The sequence below is a fragment of the Ciconia boyciana genome, chromosome 2 (assembly GCF_034638445.1).
Source record: "Ciconia boyciana chromosome 2, ASM3463844v1, whole genome shotgun sequence".
NCBI lineage: Eukaryota > Metazoa > Chordata > Aves > Ciconiiformes > Ciconiidae > Ciconia > Ciconia boyciana.
This window is the reverse complement of record NC_132935.1, coordinates 38,478,278-38,497,281: the sequence shown is the minus strand read 5'-3', so window position 1 is coordinate 38,497,281 and position 19,004 is coordinate 38,478,278. Positions and strand designations below refer to the sequence as shown.

At 39.1% G+C, this 19,004-nt stretch overlaps 2 protein-coding genes across 5 annotated transcripts in view; one reads left to right on the top strand and one right to left on the bottom strand.

Moving 5' to 3' along the window:
• Positions 1-63: 63 nt before the first annotated feature.
• Positions 64-14,010, bottom strand: COPS5 (COP9 signalosome subunit 5). 2 transcript variants are annotated; one of them, XM_072852383.1, is made up of 8 exons: positions 13,418-13,849; positions 13,056-13,290; positions 10,189-10,317; positions 8,897-8,962; positions 7,331-7,416; positions 4,161-4,272; positions 3,263-3,411; positions 64-466 (listed from the first exon to the last, which is right to left on the bottom strand). In XM_072852383.1, exons 1-8 carry the CDS (start codon positions 13,576-13,578, stop codon positions 382-384), a joined length of 1,023 nt encoding a protein of 340 aa, XP_072708484.1. In that variant the 5' UTR covers positions 13,579-13,849; the 3' UTR covers positions 64-381. The 2 variants fall into 2 exon arrangements, with proteins under 2 accessions (XP_072708484.1, XP_072708486.1); XM_072852385.1 differs by lacking the exons at positions 64-466; positions 3,263-3,411; positions 4,161-4,272 and adding an exon at positions 5,375-5,579 and having other exon boundaries at positions 13,418-14,010.
• Positions 14,011-14,052: 42 nt separating this feature from the next.
• Positions 14,053-19,004, top strand: part of CSPP1 (centrosome and spindle pole associated protein 1) — a 67,981-nt gene continuing 63,029 nt past the window's right edge. For 2 of the 3 annotated variants that reach the window (XM_072852381.1, XM_072852379.1), the window contains exon 1: positions 14,053-14,170. The gene's annotated coding sequence lies outside the window, so the exon portion shown is untranslated. Of the gene's footprint in view, positions 14,171-17,528; positions 18,317-19,004 lie in introns of those variants that run through there. The other variant, XM_072852380.1, reaches the window with a different exon arrangement.

Below are 19,004 nucleotides of genomic sequence, written 5' to 3'. Positions count from 1 at the left end.
ATAAGAAAAAGAGTAAGAGGAGATGAATGTTTGCCAAAAAAATTCAAGCCCCAAAACACTCACTCATTTTCAAAATTGTTTTATTGCAGTTGGATAATAGAGATAAATACCTAAGAGCAAAATCCAGTAAGTCACATTTATTTTTCTTTTGGAACAATTCTCCAAACTGGTTGTGTTTTATGATAAAGAACAAAAAGCTGCACTACATTTCAGAACATTTTGTTCTTTAAAACTGGTCAGACAGGTGGGAAATATTAAAGTACTACAAATTATATGAATAATTTTCCACTCCAGCTTCATTTCCCAAATTGAACAAGTCCAAGTGAAAAAAAAAACATGACTTTTTCTGCTTTGGAGATGCATATCAGCTGGTGATGCACTTCAAGCTATATTAATTTGATTAAAAAGTTTATCCTTAATAACCTGAGACATCAATCCATGTATAGCTTCTATGGTGGTCTTGCAGCTGAAAAACAAGCATAAATTCAACATTGGCCGAACACTGCACCAAACTGTCATTTTATTTGAAGATATTCAGCTGTTTTGGAAGTTCAGGGTGCCCATAACCCCATGAATCTTAACAACTGTCCAGAAAGGAAAAACCATACACAGCAATTTAGCCATTGTTGCCAACAGCTTTTTGTTACTTAAAAAGCAAACTGACAAGCACTATACACACAAAGACCAATTTCAGAAAACTTCTTTGTCTGGCAATTTAGGACATCTTACATTAACAATAGCAAGTGAGCTGTGTGGTCATCTGAACCAAAGAACAACAACAAAAAATCCCTGGGGGAATGGAGCTACCAGCTGTTATCAATACCTGAAGGCTCTCGCTGTTCTCTACCTTATCTCCTTTGCCCAACCACAGGCCAGTAGTGCACAGTAACCATAGCTCCTCTGAGAAACTTTACAGAGAACATTAAAGGAAGAGTTTATAGAGCTAATCAGTTATTACTCAAAATATGTAACGTGCAAAACACCCAAACAGCTGAGAGGATTCCTACTGATCCAAGTTTCATCCAGTGTGCCTGGCTTAGGGGGGTGTAGTGTCAAACTAACAAATAAAAATGTCTCAGAATAGAATATACAAATGCAAAAGATGAATCAGTCCTGAAGGCATGGAGAATAGGGACAAATTACTACTAGACAGACAAAGGAATCCTAGGCAAAGGAAGCCGGCTTGGAGCACAGTTTGGCCAATGCATATGTACTCTTAGAAAACGGCTCGTAGAGATGTGTCTGTACAGTAACAGAAGATATATACCCAAGTGTAAGCACCTTTATGCTAATGTCTTACAGTATTGTTTTTCCTAAAACAGGTACAATAATCCTTTAGCAAACTTTGCAACCTTATTTCTTGAAAGTAATTTAGGTGACACTGAATCAACTGTCCTGGTGTCTGCACAAGTCTTCTACTGTCTTTTTTCTTAGCCAAGATTATTAGCTGAAGAAAAACATGCATCTGTAAAAGTGTTACAAGCCATTTTGGGAACTACAGTAGCCTCTGTTACACAGGAAAGCAGAATTGATGACAACAACAATCCCTTCCAGTCTTATAATTTATAAACTAACTACTGATGATGACTAAATAAAAACAGAAATGAAAAATATCTAGAAACGCTGCAAGAAATAATATAGTAGGATGATCAGAGGAGCAGTTATTTCTGAGAATAACTGTAAGCACGTGAGAGTAACATGAAAATAAAATGCAGTCAGTATTATGGGACACCAAACAGGGATGAAAATCAAAGCGAACTTGTCAGCAACTCCATCCTTCTCATGTCTTTAAAGCATTGCTATTGTAACTGTTTCACTACAGGAACCGGGAGGTATCACCTAACCTGGCTGTTGTGAGTTAGCAACAGCCTTAACTCCATTGCAAATGTATTCTGCAACTAAAATAGTCTAAATGGGTATTAACTTCTATAAAGTCAACCCCCCTCCAACTCCATCATGTTTGTTAGAAAACTTGTAAGAGCTGTTAACTTTCCATAACAAGGAAACAAATGCACAGAAGACACTAACACAACAGCAACTCTGATTCTATTTAGCAATGACCGTATTACATTTGCAGGTATTCGCCCACTGCTTATTGTGGAACAAAGGCTTGTCCAACACAAGCTGACTCCTCTCTTTATTAAGGCAAAGCCCGTGTTCACCTGAGTCATACTGAGCAAGATGTAAATGAATTTATTTATAAATCAGTCTCTTCACACAAGGCCTCCTTTTTGTCTCTTGATTTTTTTACCTATACTCACCACTCACCTGGTATCTCAAAAATCAGTTCCTTAGTAAAGTTTTTACTATGGCACATACTGCTAATGGAGGGGAAGGGGGGAGGGGGGCAGAGAGAGTACAAGAAAACTGTTCTATGTATCAGGATAAAATGATGAGGAAGAGGACCAGAAAACCTCCAAATCTGAGAAGTAGAAGATCCCAGATTTTACTCAATTTTTGCACTCTGTTCCAAGAGATTCTACAGAATTGTTCCTTATTAAATGGAATTATCTCTCACTCAGAACACTCCTAAGATGCATGCAGGTGAGTCCCGTCTTCTCCACAGATAGACCTGAGATTGTACTAGCATGTACAGTGCAGTACTTCTTGGTTTTAAGAATTTGCCAAATACAATGTTCTTGAACAGCCCAAGATACTGTACGACTTGTTGGATACTATTAGCCTTTGTTAAAGATTTTACTTGGAAAAATGGTGACTATAAAACCTTCCTCATTGGTGGAAAAAGGACGTATTAATTAAGAAATATGAAAAAAAAGGGGGTTCTTAATTTTTAAGTGAGTGAAAGTACTACACAAGTGTAAACTAAACTTACTGGACTGTTAACGCTAGTTCTTAAAATCATATTCTATATAATAATTTTATTTACTGTTAGTTTAAACCTGATTAACCACATAAAATGTGCTATTTTCTAGCAATGTTACCATTTTGCATTTGACAGAAAACATCTTTTTTGGTTTTCCGTATACTGATGGAATTTAACAGGGATTTTTTGTTTAATAAACTATAAACTAGAGTTGAATTTATTCCAGAAACAAAGATTGAAAAGCCATTGTAGGTTTAATAAAGGCAAGATGTTCTTAAACTTTCAAAAATAACTGGTGACATTTGGAGTCTCTCATTCCTATCTATAATCTAATCATTCTTATCTATAATCTTGGTAGGTTACAATTGAAAGCATGATAGAAGTTTAAAACAAAATAACACTTTTTACAGGGAAGAACACAAGTATGCGTTATCTTACCTGTCTCTTGTTGCTTTTGCAAGTTTGTCTTCTGATTTCTTATCATGAGTCTCTAAACCCAGCATGAAGCTGCCCCTTCCAAGCTGAGCTTCTGACTGTTCTAATTTTTCAGACAAATCAAAGACTTGGCCAGTGGTGTAGTCAGCATTCTTAGGAGAAAGAAGGCAATAAACATTTTGAATTCTAAGCTATAAATTCAAGCATTTATACACAAAATAAACAAAATCTGAAAAGAGCCTTTAAGACTGTTGTACTGCACATTTTAACCTATATCTGCAGTTGACGTGATACAGAACATGAGTGGCACACAAGTGGTGATTGAGAGAACAGAAGCTGAACGTCTGACAAATGCTCTATACCTAAAGCCTGAAATGGGCACTCTTTATTACTTTCCGCCCATGCTCTAAGTTATGAAAGAGCAAGTAAAACTCAGTTGGTTTTGACCAAGAGAAAAGGTATAAAATTGGCTTTTGCAGAAGGAAGGTTTTGATGGTGAGCTGTTACATTGAAGGTCTACCTGCAGTATTTCTGTTGCAACCTTGTTTTAACAGTTCCATTGGAACTGTTTACTTATTCAATACCATTATTTTAAGGCATACTATTCATTACAGTGCTGTAAGGAGATATAAGGTTAAAAGGTATTTAAAACAAAATCCAACTGTATAGAGAACTCAGTAAAATTAGAAGTAAGTTATTCCCACCTTCTACTTTTAAAGAGCAGCTATAAGGAACATTTCGGTATTTATCATTAGGAAAACCATCCTTTCTTGTTTAATCTGACAAATAGATTCTTAATGTGGGATCTGTATCTATCAGTGTCCCATTAAGCATTTAGAGGGTCTGGCTGTCAGCACTGATGAATTAATATATGCACATGATAGCACACCGTAGTACTTACAGTAAGCAAACTAGAAGAACTGAGAGTGTTCACCCAGTACTTGTTCCACAAAAGCTCAAGCAATTTACGATCCAAAGATGATTTAAAGTATGAGACTTCTAAAGCATAATACCTTTAAAAACAAACATGCAAACAAAATAAGCTTCCATCTAAATACGTCTTGTTTGGCTGCGACCAAAGAGTAAAAGTACCCAAAGTACATGCATCTCAAAAAAGCCTTATCAATGGCAAATACCTTCAAAAATTCAAAGCAGTGAACAATAAAAAAGTTACCCCAGTTCCAATTCTAACTCTAAACGATTTTCTGTATGTATTCCATATATAGCTTTAATACAGGTATACATAATCCCCACACATACTGCTTTGTTCTATTTAAAGACATTGCACGTTTTTTTTTTTAATTATTCTCTTAACTTCTTGTGCAATGCAATGATGCCCTGTTCCACGCCTGGAGTCTTCAATACTATAATAATTGTTACTTACAGATGAGTGCAGTTTTTCATATATCACCTCTAATTCAATTAGAAATGTTTGATAGCAGTAAATGTTACAAACAGGCAAACAATCTTACGTTCTACCACACCTATTTTGAAAGCCAGGCTTTAGTGGTGCTACAGAATTCACAAAAGATGATAAAGTAGATAGAAAGCTGAGCTATGCAAAGTCATTAGTGCAGGTGAATTACAGCAACATTAAAGACCTATATTGAACTTTATTTTGATCAGGAAATTCTTGAGCAGGTTATCAATAATCCTATTATCGCCTGGTTTCTCTGGAAAGTGATTTTGCTTGGCATTTCTGTAAGAAATTCCACCTGAGATACAGTGCTTCAAAATCTACCAACACACCACACTTTAATATTCCTGTGATAAAACAAATACCCTTATTTCACATATGCTAAGAAAAATGAGGTACTAAGTTCTTCAAAGAGATGTGTGGCAGATTCAAAATTAGAAATCCAAGTTGTTTGAGGAATAGCGTCATAAACTTACTTAAAAAGATTAAATGGAAGCAGTTTCACGTTGGGCATTGAACACCAATTAAAGGAGAGAAGTTTGACTAAGATTATCCAGACTGCTACTATGAAGCAACTAGTAGTCACTGGCATTCCAAACAGACAGGATCATTAAGGGTCTAGAGAAGAAGTCTTACGAGGAACGGCTGAGGGAACTGGGGTTGTTTAGCCTGGAGAAGCGGATGCTCAGGGGAGACCTTACCGCTCTCTACAACTACCTGAAAGGAGGTTGTAGCGAGGTGGGTGTCAGTCTCTTCTCCCAAGTAACAAGCCATAGGACAAGAGGAAACGGCCTCAAGTTGTGCCAGGGGAGGTTTAGATTGGATATTAGGAAAAATTTCTTCACCGGAAGGGTTGTCAAGCATTGGAAGAGGCTGCCCAGGAAAGTGGTTGAGTCACCATACCTGGAGGTATTGAAAAGACGTGTAGATGTGGTGCTTAGGGACATGGTTTAGGGGTGGACTTGGCAGTGCCAGGTTAACGGTTGGACTTGATGATCTTAAGGGTCTTTTCCAACCTAAATGATTCTATGGTTCTATGATCATCACTCAAGTTCTCTAAACTTTTAATTCTTAGTCAGATTGCCCATACTACTGAGAGGACACCAACACTCTAGTCTTTTGTTTTATCAGTAATTCAGTAACGTGACTAATATTATATATTAATTTAATAATAATATAATATCAATATATAATATATATGACACAACATAATATTAATCTAATAATAATATCAATATATATGACACATTATAATATTAATCTAATAATATTATATTAATATAATATGAATTTAATATAATAATATATAATATATAATATAATACTATATGAATTTAATTCCCTGTCTTTGCCTAACTGCTGTTTCCTTCTAGGAAAGACTGGAAAATATTTTCTTGGTTCAGATGGAAAGAAATGGCTTGTACAAGAAGCCAACTTCCTGAGACGTCGATTATAACGATAACTATAAAGCACTTCCAACTTCAAAAACCCCCCACCAAATTAACCACCTCTAAAATGGAAAGGATAAAACATATCCTCCTTTCATGCTTAAAAGCATGGGTTTATGGCCAATGCCAGACTTATAAGGACTACTCTGAAATGACAGGAACATTACAGCTCTACAAAGATTTCTGTGTAGCTACTGTTCCGGATTTTTCCTCAAATTGGATAGAAGACCAATTCCAATTGTTTTAATTTCTTCACCTCTTCAGGGTCAGATTTTGCATGCAACTATAAATGCACTGAACAACAGATATCCATGCACCAAAACGTGAAAAAACCATGTAACAGCCTACAGGACATACTGGTGTCAATGAGATCTTCAAGTTCTCTGTACACAGATGCTTAAGCTGTAGTGCTAGTCAAATATCTGAAGGTAGAATTGAAACCAGGGCATTCTTGAAAGAAGCAGTCCCGCCTTTCCTCAGCTGTTCTTTGCAAACACTGTGTCTCCAAAATCTGTCTCTACTCTCCACCACGCCGTAGCTTAACCAGCAAGAACATGCGTGCTCCCACAAGTTGGACCAGATCAGGGGACTGACCTGGCAAAACAAATGCCTTGCCAAATAAGTAAATGTAGGTATGAAGTGAGGAACATGTGGCTGGGGATAGAACAGTTAAAGAAAGAATGGTTAAAACTAAACTACCTTTTTAATTCATGGAAAGTAAACTAGCAGGAGAGAAAAAGCAGTAATTCTTCCTGTTGCTGATGTTATCCTTGAAGTAGCTCTACTTTCCAATCCTACCAAAGACAGGAACAATCTTAACATCGCCAGTGACATAGGATAAAGAGATGCACAGCACTTGCCATTACTCAGAAGAGCAGGCAGATTACAGTCTCCCTAGCCCTGCTGCTAAATCTACACCTGACCCTTTCCTCCCGGCCCTAAGAAAGCACCACTAGTTAAAGGTGTTCAGGAATCGACTGCTAAATCTTTTAACCAGGTTCATCTTCATCTTTGTAACGGTTCTCCCTTAAAATATCTCCTGATAAATGACAATAACACTTTTTCACAAAGCCAACAGTGCTAAAGCAACAAAGAACTTCAAGATTTGAAAACACTCCAAGAAATGTACTTCTCCGTACTGAATCACTAACCTAAACACAAAAATTGAGAACTTGTGCTAGAGTTAGTAGTTTTTATGTTACTTACTGTTTACAATGTACACCAAAGTCTTCTATTTTATTAAGCGGAATAGTCTGGTATTCAGAGGGACCTTCATCTGGAGGTTTATAGCCCTAAAAATTCAACAAAGGGCAAAGATGACACAGTAATTTTGGGACTTCTTTAAATGCCTAAACTCTTTGAAAGCACTTAAAAAAAATCCTATTTTATGCAATTCTAGTTTATTTTTCCTAGGGAAAATGACATTTCCCCAGCAGCCTGAAATTTGGAATTTTCTTGGATCTCAGATTTACATTTGGCTTTACTAGCAGTCATTACATTTGCAGGTCTATCAAACTAGTGGTCATAGTTGAGATTTTTCAAACAAGTAAGATGGCAAGCTATGATTAAATAATTTCTTAAATCAAAGAAAAGAGCAAGCTTCTTCTAAGATAATTATTTCTCTACCTATCCTCAGAAGTTATTTCAATCCTCTTTTGAGGGAAGATAGGAGGCATGAAAAGAGGGAAGAAACATCCATGCCTTGGATATGCCTCAGGGATACCTAAAACTTCAGTTACTTATTTATCCAAGATGGTGCCACTCACAGCTACTGACTAAGCAAGAACTGCCCGCAGACCACTGTGAGGACTCCCTAAAAATACGCTTCTAATGTGCATTTTCTATATACAATTTGTTTTTCAGGTGCAGGACTCCTCTCCCTGCTCAAAATTCTGAAAGTATTTATGAAGTGGATTTGCCTACAGAAGTGAATAATTGTCCTGAATCACAAACTGTTCTAAGAAGATCTCTGATATATTTGTCAAAACAAAAATAATGCCTGAATGCAACTGGGAACCTCTCACAAACATTTTTGTTAACTACAGTTTTATTGGATGTCAGCCTGAAGTTCTTGATGAGTCAATAATAACTGGAAATTTGAAGAATATACCTGAACTTTATTAGATTGAAATTAAATAGCACAGTTATATCTCTGCCAGAAGCATAAACAAAAGACTGCATTTAGAGGTCTAGATCTCAAATATTTATGGAATTTCCTAGTTTTTAGCATAACCTTTCCACATTGTTTAATTAACTCGTTTTTTTGCACATTATTTTGTGAAGATTCATAATATTTATTTGAAAGAGTTAAGTAGGTAGTTTTGAATCTTGCTTTTCTAAAGTGAAAAAGCAGATTACAACATATAAAACATGCTATTAACATTTGGTTTCAGATCTAAAAAATTATAGAAAATAATTAACATAAATCTATTTTGATGAATGCTACCTATAACTACATCCATTAAAAAATGGCTATATTGAGCTATATAATTTTAGGACAGCTCCACTATCGAGACAGTCTATTTGATTTAACGCTGCCAAAAATCTATGAAAAACAAACTATAAGTCAACCTTTGTAAATGTAATCAATATCCAAAGACACGCAATAACCAGTGTATCAGCACGTCTTTCTTTTAGAATGAACAATGACATACAGTACAGCACAGCAGATCGAACTGTCAGATGATCAAACTGCAGTAATCTTTTGAACCAATCTATTACTCATTTAAGGACAGTTTAGTGATGACACACTAAATAATTTCAACTATTTACCTTAGGATATGTCCTAAATGCTCCAAGATTTACTTTTCCTGCAGATATTGTTCTTGTTGGATCAATCTGTAGAAATACAGGTAATGCTTGTTGTATGCATTTTATAAATTATTACAGACATAAATTACCTTTACAGTAATTGTATTCCAGAAACGTAATTAGTGCAAATTGTATTAGTTTTGTCATAAACAGTACTTTTTCAGTTGGCAGCCGTTGGTATGAGACTCTAAAAAGATGGGAATATCAACAGCCTTCTATGGACCATTTTTTCTAACTCATTTTCCTTATTTCCCAAATGCTTTAAAGAAATTGCACTTAAGAGCAATCAATAAGCCATAATAAAAAAAAAAAATCTGCATTTTAATCTTATAACTACTAGAGGTAAGAAATAGTATTATGTGATCTGCTGTATTTTGGTGGAAAATACAGGAAACTAATGAAGGAATCTCCTTGCTAACATATTGACTAATGCCATGTTTAATTTTAAAAGTAATTAAAAAAAGAAGAAAAAAAGAAAGAAAAAAGAAAAAAGCAGTCCCAAGGAAAGTGTTCTGAATCTGTGAAATTATGTCATAAGATAGGAGAACTCACATGGTAGAAATACCTCTTAAGGGTTATTTATCCTTTTCTAATGTAATTCTTCCATCAGAGTAATATTCCTTCTTTCTGACTAATTTCAGTCTTTTTTCCTTTATTTCCTTCAATAGCAATGGTTATACAAGTAGTATCTAAAATAAGGTTTACTTTTGATTTCAAATGCAGTCTGAAGCCTGGAAGATCTTGAAGGGCCCAAAGAGCTTCTTCAGATTTTTTTCTTCAAAGATTTCCTAGTGTCTTCTACCTTGTACTATGCCATTAATTTAAAAGGCATTTTAGATGCAAAGTAACAGCATTCTGTGAACATGCTTTGCTCTATTTCGACAGAAGAAGCAATGAAGAGAACAAAAGAAACAGATTTTTCTATTGAGCAATCCATAGTCAATCTCCTGCAATAGAACTTTTTATTGCAAAAGTACCAAGTAGAACTTTAAGTTAAGAGTAATGTACGGATTTGTACAGAGCTACCATACCTGGAACAATGCAGTGAAAATGGCCTCGGTAAGCAATACTACTAGTTTGACCAGTATGCGGCCAGCAAAGCAAAAGGAGTGATACCAATTTAAAATTTGGATCTAATACTTCCATCATGCAAAATACACACTACTAGAATGTTAACAGACAGAAATCTAAAAATTATTCCCCCCTCAACATAATTTGCTATGCAGTTTTATCAACTATCAGCCAGTACTTACAACCACTGCTACAAAGGGTTCTTGAAATTGCTGATTGAGCATCTGGGTACTGACGTCGATCCCAGAGAGCCAGCAGCCATAGCCAGGGTGGCTGTGATACCAGCCAATTGCATTTTCTAGACGACCAACCTAACAGCAGTGAAGGAAAACAAACCCAGCATTAATCTCCATTCCGAAAGTACCAGCTGCCCTCTACTGGGCCCTCCAGCATACTACAACACGGCGAGAGAATAAAGAATACACACGCGGCCCGCGATGTTAACTTACTAAGCTAAATACTAAACGCACACCTTATTTTGCTAAACTATTTTCTAGAAACCATACAATCTGTAGTATTAGCATTCTCTGTTACAGCTATTACCACAGAACAAAGAACTTAAAGGAGCCAGGAGCTCCTTCTTCAACGACAGCTGAAGTACAGAACAGATTCCACATGTCGAGATGGTTAAGTAAGCTGGGACTCTTCAGCGTGGAAGAGACATTTCTTAGGGTGGATATGACATAAGTATATATAATCTCATATAACGTATGGCACGCCAGTAGAGAATGAATGTTCATTATTTAGTACAGTAACACATCTCAGAGGCACATAGAGAAATTATTGCTAGGTTTAGAAAATAACTTCAGACAGGCATGTTTTCGAACACCAGAAGTGACAGAAATTATTGCCAGAGCAATGCTGTGAAAGCCAAAAGATGAATTTTTGAGATTTTTAGGATCAGAAAAACTCAAAATAGGAGTTTCCAAATAATAGCCCTGGCTATCTCTACAAACACTGGAAGAAAAACAAACAAACAAACAAAAAAAAACACAGGAGAAAAAACAACAATTGCTCCTAATTTTGTGATCCTCTCTCAGGAATTGCTTACTGGTTGCTCCATACTGAGTTGAATAATTTTGGTACAACACTGTATGCCAGTTCTTAACTGAGAGTTGTGTGTTTGGATGCATCACCTGCTTGGTTTTGCCAAATACTGAATATGTCAGGAAGGTTAAATCAGAAAAACATTAAGATGAGACAGAACACACAAACTGCCTACTTGTGACAGATGCAGTCACTGAATGGAACATTTATTTTATTTTTGAATTGGTGGATAATATTTATATTTTCTTTACATCTCCCATATTTGAGAAGCAGAGACCAACAAAACACTAAAGAACATGGGTTATTTTCCAAAGCCACATAACACACGTAGACTCTATTAACACCAGATCCTGCCCATGGAGAAGCAAATAACTGGAACGTTGGCATCTGTAAAGTACTTATGCAGGGGAATATATCAACTTGCAATCTAATATTAAAAAGAGTTATTCCAGGAACAACTGCTTGCCAAAATCAAATGTGGAACAGCCAGTGTGTAAACTCTGCCAGAGCACCAGTAAAGCTGAGTTACTATATTTGCACACAAGTTCAATTTCAAAATTGTGAAACGAATTACAGGCAAAACTGTACAATATAAACAACTAGAAAAAACATTTCCCATCATATGAGTACTCTTACATAAACCTGTTTTAAACATAAGATGAACTAACTGTATATAAAAAAATACTAATGTTATGCTATATGCTTACTATTTTGAAACCCATTATTTCTACCTAAGAAATGGATAGTATGAATATATCTTTAGGTAAAGACATCTTTTCAAGTAACCTACTTTTCTGCAACAACAGTATTAGCATCATGACATTAATAGTTTCTGGACAAAAGGAACTAGACTAAATAATTTCTAAATTTTCTCATAAACAGGGATGAATTATTAAAAAAAGTCCTAGAATATACCTACTTCTGGATTTTGTTTACTCTTTTCTGATATTATGATCCAGCCTAATTCACACCTATTTAAATATCTCTAACTGTATATAAGCCTGTCAATATAAGTACAACTCTCCAAAATAACCCAAATACTGCTCTGTTACCTCCAGTGAGTAAGGGGCCTCTAATTTTAGCTGGTTTAAAATACTTTGAGGATTAAAGAAAAATCGAAATGTAAACTGGGCCTCAAAACTATTTGAGCTTGGAGAGTTACAGTTATTTCAACGCTTATTCGTAGTATAGGATTGCCCTGCACTGGAAGAAGCATGTCAGCAGGTGCTCTGATGTGCCGTGCTCGTTTCTACATCAGCCACAGAGCAGATTCATATTTCTGTTAACCCCACGTGAGAATTTTACTGCATAGTCAGGCTTAATAAGACATGGATCTCTGAATACAGGGTGACGAAGATGGGGAACAGACATCTGAGTCAGTTCATCTAAATTTGCAAACTATGAATATGAGTAATTAAGTTGCACTGAAACTTACTTAATCCTTCATTGGCATTTTCTTCACAAATGTATTTTCTTTATTTTTATGGAAAACAGCAACATGGCTATGCAGTAAGACTTCAGAAAGCAAGAAGCTAAGAATAAATGTCATATTCCTGATCTACAAATAGTAAGTATCTCTGACATACATATTTTATGTTTAATTTTGCATACTGTTTTTAGAAACATGTATTATATCAGTTATTTTAGAAACACACTCCCTCCTTGTTCCATCTGCAAGCCGCCAGCTGCAGCCACAAAAACACTTCCTGAGTAACGAAAATAATTGATAAAGGAAAGGATAATCCAGTACTTGATGACCTATTGTAAGACATGGAAATATATACATGAAAATCTTTGAAGGGGTCTGTGTTCTTTGCTGCTGACACAGTTCTCTTAGTCATGTTTGAGAAGAAACAGGGCGACTGGACAGCCACTTTATCACTGCGGGAGGGGGGAGGCAGGGAAGCCTGCAAAGCCCAGAACATGTGCCTGCGCGATTAGCTTACAAGATCCGCAGCCACGCCATGGAGGGAGAGAAACACCCTCTGCCATGTCTCCTTACCTGCTTTGCGTTCTCAATGTACGCAGCCATGTACTCGTAGGCGGCCGCCTGAGCGTTGACGCGAGTCTCGGTGCCCTCCACCGGTAGGGCGAAGCTGTCCATGATGATCATGGTTTCCCCGTCCACCTTGCCCAGCATGAGCCCCATCACCTCCAGGTTGCCCCCTGACCTGGCGTGCATCACCATCTTCAGGAGTGCCAGCGCCGAGATCTTGCAGTACTTGAAGTAATGGTGGCTGCAAGAGAGAGGCCGCGGAAGCCATCAGGGCCGGCCCCGCTGCCCGGCCCGCGCCTCAGGCCCTCGCCGCCCCACCCGCCTGTACCTCCGGCCCCGCCGCCCGGCCCGGCCCCGCTCCCACTCACTCTTTGGTCCAGGGCTTGGCCGCCAGGATCTCCTGCTGCTGCTTGCGGTCGTATTTGTAGATCTCGTCGATGCTCTGCGCCTCCTGCATGTTGTTGGCCAACTCCCACGTCTTCTGCGCCATCCCGCTCCCGGAGGCGCCGCTCCCCGCCGCTGCCGCCATCGTCGCCCCCCGCACCGGGCCCGGCCCCGGCCCCGGCCCTGGCCCTGGCCCGCCTCACCGCCGCACCGGGCCGCCGCCGGAACCAAGCAAAGCCGGGGGGTTGCGGGGGCAGGTGGTACGGTCCGCGCAGGCCCGGGACGGGCGGCGCTGCGCCCCCAGCGGGGGCGCTGGGCTCTGCGCCCCGGCCGGGTCAATAGAGCGGCTGTGACAGCCTGCGGGTCGCCCAGCGTGCTGGCGTTACAGCATGTTGCCGCCTGACAGAAGCGTTCGGGGCCGCAGCGCGTTCTCCCTCCTCGCCGCCGCCCGGCTGGCCAAGCGGTGTTTCACGGGGAGCGGCCCGCGAAGGCCACCGCTGAGGGGAGGCCGCCGCCGCCTCCCTTCTCGCTCCCTTTCGCCGGTTAAAGCCGCGCCAGTGCGGCGCCGGCCCCGCTCTCGCCCGGGGAGGAGGCGAGCCGCTGGCGGCTGCGAGATAGAGGGGCCGCGTCGCGCCGCCCTCCGGAGCGGCAGGGGGCGCTGCTCGGTGCCGCCCGCCGGTTTCCGGGGAGGCGGTAACGCGCGCGGGACGCAGAGAGCGCTGCGGCCGCCGGCGCCGGTGAGCGGTGCGGTCGGGGCAGCGCCCGGGAACCCCCCCCCCTCCCCGCAGCCCGCTCTGCCGGCCCCGCCGCGCGGAGACCGAGCGGCCGCCTTTTTCACAGCCCGGAGCAGGCGGCGGTCAGGACGGGGGCGGCTCGCCGGGAAGCGGGACGGGCCCGGGACGCGGCACGGGCCCGGGAGGCGGCGCAGGGAGCGTGCCGGGGCGGGGGCGCGCCAGGCGGGGCCTGGGCCTCGGTGCCGGGCCTGGGCGTCCCCAGGGGGAGGCAGAGGGGCTCCGCGAGGCCTTCCGGCGGGAGCCGTGTGTTGTGCGCCCGTTGCCTAACAACGGCGTCGCGCTCCTTAAAGGGGCCGAGCGCCGCCTGCCCGCCCCGCGGCCGCCGTCTCGGGCGGGCGGCAGCGCCCCACACCTGGCCCGAGGCGGGTCGGTGCTTCTGGGGCTGCCTGAGAAATGCTGCTGAGGAGGGAGGTGGGAGGTGAGGCGGGGGCGGCCCGTGCGCGGGCGGACGCTGCAGGCCGGGGCCGGGGGAGAGGCGCTTCCCCGGGCTGTCATGCTTGGAGAAATAAATCTGATCTCCTGGTTCTGAAGGTTCTCCGAAATTAATGTCTTTCTGGATCACAGTACGTGTTCTGGAAAAGTAGATAAGCCCTTATGGCGAGGGGAAGTAACTCGCAGAACTTGTTGGTTGGTTGTTTTGAGGGTTAATTGCCTTCACGGTTATGAAAAAGTCGTGTTGTTGTAGTCAGAGTTTACTATTTGTGAGCGTCCAGACGCTGCATTTTTTTGTGCTTTTCAGATCAGAATTGAAAAGAAACGAAGGTGAAAGGTGCAGGAAGCATGTCTCACAGCAAGAGCTTATTCGACATGCCATTCACAGGGGTGGAGAAGCAGCCAGTACTGGCTGTTCTGAGAGCTTAGGAAGCTGGGGTGAAAAATATTTCTTAATGAGACAATTATTTAGTAACTGCAAGTACAGTTACTAAACGTGGCATACAGTTGCATTTTTAAAGTAATTCCCTCCCCTCCCACCCTTGCTGCAGTCCATATGGATGGGAATTGCCATTTTGCCAATTTTCCTGATGTCATTTTAGTACTATTGTGGCACAGAATAGATGAAATCTGCCTACTTACACATGCCGATTTTAAATTTTGTACCCTGTTTTCTTGAACAAATAGGAGGGGAAGGGAAAGAATAAAAAGGAACACAGTAAACCTTGCTTTAGATGATAAAGTAGATGCACAATATGCAGGTAGATATAGTACATATGATACAATACATATGCAAATAAATGTTTTGAATATCTTGAGTACAGAGACTTGCATTATTAACTCTATTTGGGCATAGATCTAATAAGTCAAGTTCGAACATTATATTTTTTTATTTCTTGAATATCTATATGCTTTCTATTGCCTGGTATATTTGGTTAAGTTGAAGTCTACCTGGCTGATTCTGTAGTTATTCAGAGTTGCTTTTGTAAAAACTTCCAGTTTAAAAGAAAAAAAGATTATGAAAAACTACAATCTTCTTGAAAGTAAAAAAATATAAAATATATTTTTATGGGATGCTTTCAGACAGTAGTTGAGTATATAGCAGCAGTATGTTTAATGTAGTTTCACTTTGAATAATACAATGTTTTGGGAATGCAAATACATCCAAGATTTAAAGATGGAAGAGCTGATAGATCTATGTTATCAAACATTTTTTAAAAATAGTATTTACAAAATATTCTGTTTTCCAAAACAAAAGAAAAATATGTTGTTTGCACCTTGTAATTTTGGGGGCATATGGTTTATCCTTGGGTTTTCAAATGTTTACATCATGTTCTGACTTTCCCTTTTGCTCATGGAGCAATGTCTCCAAGCTTAGTTTTGAATCTGCTACTTTTGCTAGTAATAATTGCAAGGCTCTAGAAATGCACAAATGCATTCAGACACATTGGTAAACTGAAACCAGATTATTTTATTTTGAATTGAAGTGGTTTTATAGTGGCAAGCTTTACCTCAGTACGTTTGTGTGGTCATATGAAGCCAGTTTGAAGTTAATGATTCGCTGTGAGTTTAGTGCTGTCATCTCCAAGATAGTTCACTGTGTAACTGGGGACTGCGGTGGCACTCTTTTCAGATAGAAATGGATTGTTTCTTTTTTTTAATTGCTATTAGTCATGATCTTTTCACTTGATACAGTACATGATAAAATGGATTAATATTCAGTAAGATATTTGCTTACATACTGGTATATTTTCTGAGCTTAGCAGTGTATGCATCACATTCAAATTATCTGTTGGTTTTTTTTTTAGAATATGTAAGAATTTTTGATTTTTTTTAATCTTCCATTGTCTTTCAGTATAATGTACCCTTTTTGCTTATCTCATAAAGTTTGCGCTCGTGCATATTTTAACGAGATCAACTCAAGCAGAAAGATGTAAGACACAAAATGTCTAGCTGTTTTCTAAGAGGCATTTGGCCGCTTTTCCTGGCTATTTAGCTGTATTAAAGGTATGCTGAATCAACAATGCTGTGGCATTAGTCTTCTCAGTGTTCTCCAAGGCCTGGAGTTGTAAGCTTTCTTCACACCAATTGAATTGCCTGTGTAGTTCAGCCGTAACTGTTTTGTCTTTGTTTTTTAATTTATTTTATTGCTCTTTTGAGCAATATGATAGGAGTGCAGAATGCTGGAATATTCATTGTGTTATTTGTGCTAGATAGAAAATATACTGCAAATACTCCTTTCCTTATACTGTCTCTCAGAATAGGTTTGGTACCATTCCACTACAGTGATTTGGAAACAGTTCTAGAGTTTATAAATATTATTGTAAATAGAGGTAAGAAATGCAGATGTTACAGTCAATGAGCTTTTGGGAAGGCTTCTCACAGTGCCACCTCCTACATGTGGTAATTCTGCTCTTGGTGGGTGTGCAGCACTGGATAGATGATGAGACTATTTTTTAAGTTCTTTAGTATGACAAGTTTTTTCACCTGTTCAGAAGATTTTTTCATTATTCTTATGTAACCTAATAGGATAAATAAAATTTATCAGTGCCTGGAAACTTATACTCTTTTAGATTTCTTTTATCCTTTATAGGTGTGCAAAACTAATGAGATTAAAGATTTAGGACAAGTCAGATGGGGGAATTTATTTTTGGAATTAATTGTCCTGTATTACCGCTAGGAGTTGTAAATAGGTTGTCCTAGTTCTGCCTCTTCTGTAACAATATTATAATTTTATATTATTAATCAAAAATTAGCATTAATGTAAGAAAAAAAGTTTGAAGGAATACATTTTAAGGAATATATCAAGCAGATGTATTCCTTAAATTAAGTTAGCATGCAATTACTTGAATTTATCTGAGGGAATTTTGACTTTTTCTCTTCATCTTACTTCTAGTAAGCATTTATCTCTGTCTCTCTGGACACATTATTTTATGTTAACCTATGTAGTATCTTATTCCGCTAATCTTTGTGAGGTGGGTTTTTTTGTTTTTGTTTTCAAAATTCCTTGATCGTCTTCCTGAAAGTGTTTTCTAATATACTTTTATCATTGGCCTATTGTTTACTTCATACAGTCTGAAGGCTTTGGAAAGATGCTGAGTGAGCCTCAATAAAACTGCTGTACAATCTGAGTTTAGATACTGGATGTGATGGGATTGCTTAGGAACCTGCCTAAGCAATCCTATTGCTTAAGTTGCGTGAGTAGTATTAGAAGAATTTGAGGGTCATTATTTTCTTCTCATTTTCATGCTTCCTTTAAACATGGAATATAACATATGGATTTTTTATCTGTAGGCTTGGTTTTGCAAAACTTCTCCAGTGGAGTTGGTGAAAATGCTGAGTGGAGGTTAGGATGAGTGGGCTTGTATGCAGTCATTCTTTTTGGTTTTGTCTTCCTTCTTTCCATGGTTACTTAGTATGCAGCTTTGCAGTATTTTTAGTTCTGATAAGACTATCCTAAGAAAGAATATTAAAAGTCTGAGTGTGTGCCTTAACTTCTGTAGAGTTCCATTGTCATGAATTTGATTCACTTTAATTTTTATTATGAGATTATCTAGGAGCAACAATATACAAGAAACTGCACAAATAAGATGCTAAAATTTCTGCTCTGAAGGGCTTTCAGTTAAATAGGCAAGATGCACAACTAATGGAAGAGAGGTAATCAGCTGTTCCTCGGTATATGTTTTCTTACAGATGAGTGGCTTGTCTGATTGCAAGTCGATGCTGCCTGATATCCACGATCTTACAGTCATTGCAGGATTTTAGCTGTTCTTACTGCCTCTGCTATTTTATTGGTACAGGAGGTAGTCATACACTGTTGGCTCCAACTCCAGAAACACTATGCATGTGTTTTGTGGTTTGTGGGTGGTTTTTTGGTTGTTTTTTTGCTTGGTTATTAAAATCACAAAAGTGATTTTATTTTTTGGTTTTGTTTTGAATAAGCTTGTTGATTTTTAAGACTTCTGGTGATAATAAGCTAAGCGCAGAATTGATTGTATGATTTGGTCCTTGTTTTAGAGTGTACGTGTATTTTGCACTTTTCGTACTTTTTTGTCTAATGATTCCTTTATCCTGTTTATTTTTTTTATGTTGTCTAATTTTGATTTTATAATTCACTAACAATAAACTTGTGCTAGTGTGTAGCGAAGGGCCATTGGTAGACTGGCAGTTAAAAAAAACAACCCCAAAACACTTTAACCAGGTTAGAAAAAAAGATTAGAGAAATATCTTCAGTCTTCTAATCTGGAATCTTTGAATTTCTCTCTGGTGAAATATCAAGTCATCTCCTCCATGTATGGGTTTCCCGAGTCAGGTGTTTCATTGACCCAGCAAACATCTTCAGGCT